Here is a 7,373-nt window from a genome sequence, read left to right as displayed (position 1 = left end):
GTGACTAGCGCACTGTTTTAAACACTCAAATAAAAAGTGAACAATACCCCACAAATATAAAATGGTGTCTACCACGTCCCTCGCCGTCATCTTTCCGCACTGACACTGTGATTCCCGCCCGTAAAGCTGAGCACACCGTTGACTTAATAATAAACGCTGTGCTGTGCTTTAGGGCTGGCACAGTACGGGAAGTTGACAGCGATGGACGTTTCACACACCGGAGTGTAAGGGTTTTTTGTATTTTTTAAAATTACATTTACAATGGTAAACATCGTGAGTGTGGCAAAGCGCTTCATAACATTACCCAGATTACACGGGACTTGCTCTTTTTTGGTCGCTGGAGAGCTGTCTGTGTGACAGCTCTCCAGCAACCACGCGACAACTAAACAACGATCTCGGTCCAGTCGTATCACTGGTCGGTATCGTTGGATAATAGTTTTATTAATGTATCTTAAGATTATTGGTCAGGTGAGGTGGAAGCAATGTTCACAGTGTCGCCACTATTTGACTCTGGACGAATTCTAGCATCCTGAGTACAATAGTGTTAACTCTGTAGAGTTTTGCAAACATGATCGTCTCCCTCCTTGTCAAGCCTGGTTCCATATGCAAATAGTCTGCAGGATTAAAAATGGTTGACAAGGTGGGAGCCGATTATGTTATACGTCAAAACTATGGAACACACAAATTTTGTGTGACACACATTACTTTCAATAAAATTGGATTTTACAATTCTATTACTATGGAAAAACGTATGGGAGATTTGTTTGGTGAAAACGGAAAGGCACAAGAACTTTATTTCAAAACACAACGCATTATACAATCAGGGGACATTTTAACAATAACCATACATAGTATGGTTAAATGACATGGACTCCACAGTGTTTACATGACATCATAATAACACGAAGAATTAAACCATTTGATCTTGCCATGAAACACGGCCAACATCAGAAACAAAGTATGCAGCAAATTGGTCGCTCATATGAGCAATCTCCACAGTTGTCCGCAGAGGATGAGCTTGATAATCAGGCAATGGATTTGGTATGGGTTCATCGAGTTCCACGTTGACTCTCTCTTTATCAATAATAAAATTGTGGAGAACCACACACGCCTTCACCACCTCATCCACTGTCTCAATTTTCAAATTTATGGCGGATCCTAAGATACGCCATTTGGAGACCAGGATGCCAAAGGCGCACTCCACAGTTCTTCTGGCCCTGGACAGTCTATAATTAAATATAGTTTTGGTGCGGTCCAACCCACGACTTGAGTACGGTTTAAGTAGGTTGCCACTCATTTGAAAAGCCTCATCCCCAACCACAACAAATGGCATGGCCGGGCCGTCGGTGTTGGGAAGAGGTCGTGGATGGGGGAAATTAAAATTGTTATTGTACAATCTTCGGCCCATATCAGACTCCTTAAATGTCCGTGAATCATTAGCACGACCAAACGCTCCAATGTCCACAGCGAGAAACCTGCAGTCCGCACCTGCAATTGCCATCAGCACGGTGGAAAAGTATTTTTTATAATTAAAAAAAAGAGATCCACTTCTTGAAGGCTTGGTAATCCTAATGTGCTTCCCATCCACGGCTCCAATACAGTTAGGGAAAGAACACACTTGTTCAAATTTTTGGGCGTTGGCAAGCCATATTTCTCTTGTAGGGATGGGTAAAAATTCCTCCCGGAGGTTGTCCCACAATGCGCGGCATGTGTCGGCAATAATACCCGACAGTGTTGAGACTCCAATCCGAAACTGGAAATGCAGTGATCTCAATGTCTCTCCGGTAGCCAGGAAACTGACAAGAAGAAAAATAAATAAATATAATTAATAAAATTGTTATGAAAGAATTTTTCACTTTTAATAACAATCCCCCCACCCCACAAAACAAAAACACGTTACTTTAAAAAATGGCAAGAACATATAAATCCTTCACATTCCATTACGTACCGTAGAGTCACCAGCAGACGTTCCTCAGGGGAAATCGATTTACGGAGCTGCGTGTCCTGCCTGGAAATGGTTCCTTCCACCAGACGCAACAGATATCGGAAGCTGTCTTTTGACATCCTGGTGTATTCAAAGTATTTGTCCTGGTTCTCATTTAATTCGCCAAACAGACAATGGTAGGCTCCACGACTCTCTCGGACTTCCACTATAGGGTGTAGCCAAAAACGCCGACGACTCCTTCTCCGTAGTTTGTCTCTCTTTCTCTGTTCATGACAGGCAATAGCATAAGCAATAGCAAGGGCTAATTCCAGCTGAAAATTGAGGTAGATACTCTCCATGGGACGATCCATCTTGATGCTCTATGGTTGGAAATAATCTATGCCGGGGTATATATACCACTATTACATTAATACCCACCCCCATCTACCCATTGGTGGCATTATCGATTGTCTAGACACTAGACCCACCCTCTTCTATTCATTGGTGGTGTTATCTAGTGTCTAGACACTAAATTGTGTGTAAAGATCTAATCAGTGTTTGACAACGCATGCGTCGTAAAACGCTGCGTTTTTTGTAAAAACGCAACAAAAACGCACCAAAAACGCTGCGTTTTACGACGCATCCGCCCGACGCTTGCGTCAAAAAAGGTGCGTTTTTGCGTGCGTTTCCGATGCGTCGTGCGTTGCATCGGCGACGCTGCGTCGCATGACGCTAATGTGAACGTAGCCATAGAGGAGAGTTACTATTTAAGGAATAACCGTTTAGAACTTTAGGCATAGTAAATCTTCTTCTCAGTGTAGCCTATGTTAACATTTTATCTTTCAGACCACAGGTCCAATGTTTGAATCCTGGCAAAACAAGAGCTGTAAGGGAAAGTAGAGAATTAGTTACATAAATCCACTGAGCACAGTCAGATGCCAAAGGGCCCACAGCATCCTGTTTTCCCAGAGACTGAGGATGATCAGAAAGCACTGCAATGTTCAGCATCTGCTCAGGACATAAACTGTGATTACCATGTGCCAGTAAAGAAAAATCACCAGCAAAGTACTAGATCAGTTTGCTAACATACCTCGCCTCTGCCTTCTCCACCATGTACCCTTCTGTGGCTGCATATGCGAAATGTTTGCCCTATATTTGACCCTCAGGATTACATTAGTTTGTTTTAGTTTCACTAGAAGTTTGGTTGTCTACTATTGATGCACTTCTGCTTCTGTTACTTGTTTGGGAACAGTGGCAGTGCCCATGCAATCACCTCAACATTAAAGTATATCTGAATATACAATCCTTATAATGCCCTTGAGAAGGTGCAAATACAGGGATAATATTTTTATAGGTATTTATAATGCATTGGGAGATCATGTGAAAGCATTTATTTGCTGTACAGTTGAAGGAAATTTGTTCTCAACAAAGCACATGCTACAGGGTGGGATGTTAGTCAAGATGCAGTGGGAGTGACTACAGTGCGATCACAGTACAGTGACTGGTAACTGTTAACAGCTCCTTACGCTGCCCATAGACTGGAAGCGGGCAGTTGCAGGGAGAATAGAACTGCATTTTCTCACTGTAGCCACTCATTCAATAAACTATCTTAATGTGATTAAAACATTATTTACCACTTACCAGTAGATTATTACCATATCTGGATGAAAAGTTTTTGTAGCTCACAGGTTCCCTTTAAAAAAGCACCTCCATAAAAAAAATGTAACTTCTTAATATATTGCAATCATCATTTTATATGGCACTGTGTACTTACGATTGCTCATTTTACCTTTCTACCCAGTAAATTATTCTCTTTTCCATTAGGTCTATGACATCAAGCGATTAAAAACTGACTAGCTGAATCCTTCTAAGATCAATGTAGAAACAGGTGGTACATTTTTCCTATATGAGTCCTAAGTCACTGCAAAGGTCTCAGGCAGGGGGAAGAGCTGAACAGCTGGGTCAGGAGTTGAAGAGGGGAATGATAAATGCAGGGATAGGAGACTTCCTTTTTTTTAAATAGAGAAAAGAGAAGCATTAGCTGGGTAGAATTAAATGAGCAATTGTAGGTTCAGAGTGCTATATAATATGATGACTGCAATATATTAAGAGGATAAAACCATTGATGGGAGGAGTGCTGCTTTGAACAAAATGTCCTTTTAATACATAAGTTTACAGTGTGGGCAGCAATGGTGACGGATTTATGTAAGAGACCTTATGTAAGAGAAGCATCTACTCCATAGTTCATCTGAAAATTTCAATTGTAATTCAGTTTCCTAGGATTTGTAAAAATGGGGGAAAGATTCTAGATCATGGGTTAAGAGCAATTTGAATAAAGCCAAAATTGTGAGGTCAGTGTTTGATAGGGGAATGCACAATTTTCACACAGGGACAGAGGGTGCGCAAATATTTGCCTATTTGCGTGAGAGCCATAAAAGTAAGAGTTGGAAATACTACAAGTTTTCACGCAATGAGTGAGTACTACCGCTTAAAATGGCTGCAAGGAGGTGGAGGGTTCCTTGGGGGCAACTTGATTAAAGTGATGAGTGGATTTTTTGGAACTACTTAGAAATTAGTTGGCGGAGGAGCTTGGGTATTAAGTGTTAACAGTGTGATCAACACTAAATGACATCAGGATTTCCTTAAGTCGAGTAATAGATGGCTGAATCCATGGTGGTAAGGGAATGGAATAAGAGGAAATGTCTTGGGCGTTGTTGACCCAAAGCTTATAGTGTGAGCCAGGCTCGGACTGGCCCACAGGGTATCAAGGGAATCCCCCGGTGGGCCCCTTTGCTGACCTGGGCCCCCAATGTCACTGTATGGGCAGTATTTGACATAATTCACTTGACTCACTCCATACAGAAAAAACAGCATCTCTTCATTCATTAACAAAACTACCACGTGTATTAATAAATAGAGATAGAAGTAAATTTGTGACAAGGGTAGAGTAATATTTGTTTGCAGGGGAAAAGTGGACCCCCCAAACTCAATGTTACTGGTGGGCCCTTGGCACTCCAGTCTGACATTTGTGTGAGCAGTGTACTAAATCATGGATTGGAGAATGGGCTGCCCCCAGGTAGTATCTACGGCAGTACGGCAATCATGTTTTTATTATTTTTTTCCCAGCCATTTGTGTCATCCTTTTTGTTCTACAGTAACTGTATTTCGCTGTAGCAAGTGAATTGACTGTGGCTTTTTATATATGTGATGTACTATGCTTCAGTAATCTCTTTTTCCCTTGAATTGTTATTGTAAATACAGCCTGGAACAGCTTTTAGTTTATTTCTATTTGTGTAACTGGGACTGATAATAAAATGATGTTTAAATATACCATAATAATGGGGAAAGCGGAGAACAGGTCAATTGAGTAAACTATAGTTATTGGTTTATGGACCATTGTTTAATTAAGAAATGTCATCCCTTGTGAAACATTGGAATATGTTTGATTTAAAAATGAAGAGGTCACCTACAAATGCACATACACAAATGTATGCACACATAGACACAACATACAGACAAAAATGTATGCACACTTAGAAACAAACATACAGACACAAATGTACACACACATAGACACAAACATACAGACACAAATGTGCGGACACATAGACACAAATATACCGACACAAATGTACGCACACTTAGAAACAAACATACAGACACACAAGAAGCAGGGCGCATCCGAGGGTGAGTATATACCTAATAGGAATATACTCACCCTCGGACGCACCCTGCTTCTTTCCGGCAGCCTTCCTTCCTAAAGGTACTGTCACACTAGACGATATCGCTAGCGATCCGTGACGTTGCAGCGTCCTCGCTAGCGATATCGTCCAGTGTGACAGGCAGCAGCGATCAGGCCCCTGCTGGGAGATCGCTGGTCGGGGAAGAAAGTCCAGAACTTTATTTCGTCGCTGGACTCCCCGTAGACATCGCTGAATCGGCGTGTGTGACACCGATTCAGCGATGTCTTCGCTGGTAACCAGGGTAAACATCGGGTAACTAAGCGCAGGGCCGCGCTTAGTAACCCGATGTTTACCCTGGTTACCAGCGTAAAAGTAAAAAAAACAAACACTACATACTTACCTACCGCTGTCTGTCCCCCGGCGCTGTGCTCTGCTCTCCTCCTGCTCTGGCTGTGAGCGTCGGTCAGCCGGAAAGCAGAGCGGTGATGTCACCGCTCTGCTTTCTGGCTGCCCGGCGCTCACAGCCAGACCAGAGAAGCAGAGCGCCGAGGACAGACAGCGGAAGGTAAGTATGTAGTGTTTGTTTTTTTACTTTTTAGGATGGTAACCAGGGTAAACATCGGGTTCACTAAGCGCGGCCCTGCGCTTAGTTACCCGATGTTTACCCTGGTTACCGGGGACCTCGGGATCGTTGGTCGCTGGAGAGCTGTCTGTGTGACAGCTCTCCAGCGACCAAACAGCGACGCTGCAGCGATCCGGATCGTTGTCGGTATCGCTGCAGCGTCGCTATGTGTGACGGTACCTTAAGAATCAGCGCTTGAAGGACCTTCGGTGATGTCGCGGCTTGTGATTGGTCGCGCGAGCGGTCACATGGGCGGTCGCGCGACCAATCACAAGCCGCGACGTCATCTAAGGCCCTTCACGCGCTGATTCTAGGAAGGAAGACTGCCGGTTAGTACCAGGGCGCGTCCGAGGGTGAGTATAGCAATATTTTTTATTTTAATTCTTTATTTTACACTTAAATATGGATCCCAGGGCCTGAAGGAGAGTTTCCTCTCCTTCAGACCCTGGGAACCATTGGAAACCCAATGCACTGCATTGGGTTTCGTGTTTTGGCCGACCCCGACCCCGACTTTTTTATAGGATTGGCCGATTTCACTCGACCCGACTTTTGAAAAAGTCGGGTTTCGTGAAACCCGACCCGATCCTATAAAAGTAAAAGTCGCTCAACCCTACTTGTCATCATTGCAGAATGTCTCACAATGCACATATCTTTGTGGTCAGTTTTAGTGAACGCCAATATGTCCAATCTAGATGCTACCCATTCCATCAGACCTTGTAAAGAAAAACTCGAGTGCTTTCATAACATAACACTAAAAACATCTGAAGAAATAATTAGCATTAAACTTCGGTATCGGATTGGATCGGCCGATATCCAAAAAATATTGGATATCGCCGATACCGATACCAATGCAAGTCAATGGGACAAAAATATCGGAATTAAAATAAACCCTTTCTTTCCTTGTAGGTTAATTCTACTTGAAGGAAAACAACTAAGAATAATGTAGGATGTTTTGGGGAGGTGGAGGAGACATTAAAGGCATAGAGGTTTAGCCCAATCAAATGCAATAGCAGGAATTAATTTTTTTTTAAGACATTCGGAGTTACAAAGATATTGACTATATTAAGATTTTGTATATTTTGTCAGATATTTATGTTTCACTACTTCCATGCTCTTCACCTTCTTTTTTACTTCTCCCAAACTT

General features: G+C 42.7%; 1 protein-coding gene across 1 annotated transcript; it reads right to left on the bottom strand.

Annotated features, from left to right (window-relative positions):
- Nucleotides 1–759: 759 nt before the first annotated feature.
- Nucleotides 760–2,194, bottom strand: LOC138680683 (uncharacterized). Its single transcript, XM_069767985.1, has 2 exons — nt 1,949–2,194; nt 760–1,796 (listed from the first exon to the last, which is right to left on the bottom strand). The coding sequence occupies exons 1-2, from the start codon at nt 2,062–2,064 to the stop codon at nt 911–913; spliced, it is 1,002 nt and encodes a 333-aa protein (XP_069624086.1). The 5' UTR covers nt 2,065–2,194; the 3' UTR covers nt 760–910.
- Nucleotides 2,195–7,373: the final 5,179 nt, after the last annotated feature.

This window comes from Ranitomeya imitator, chromosome 5, assembly GCF_032444005.1.
Source record: "Ranitomeya imitator isolate aRanImi1 chromosome 5, aRanImi1.pri, whole genome shotgun sequence".
Classification (NCBI taxonomy): domain Eukaryota; kingdom Metazoa; phylum Chordata; class Amphibia; order Anura; family Dendrobatidae; genus Ranitomeya; species Ranitomeya imitator.
This window is presented reverse-complemented; position numbering and strand designations above follow the sequence as displayed.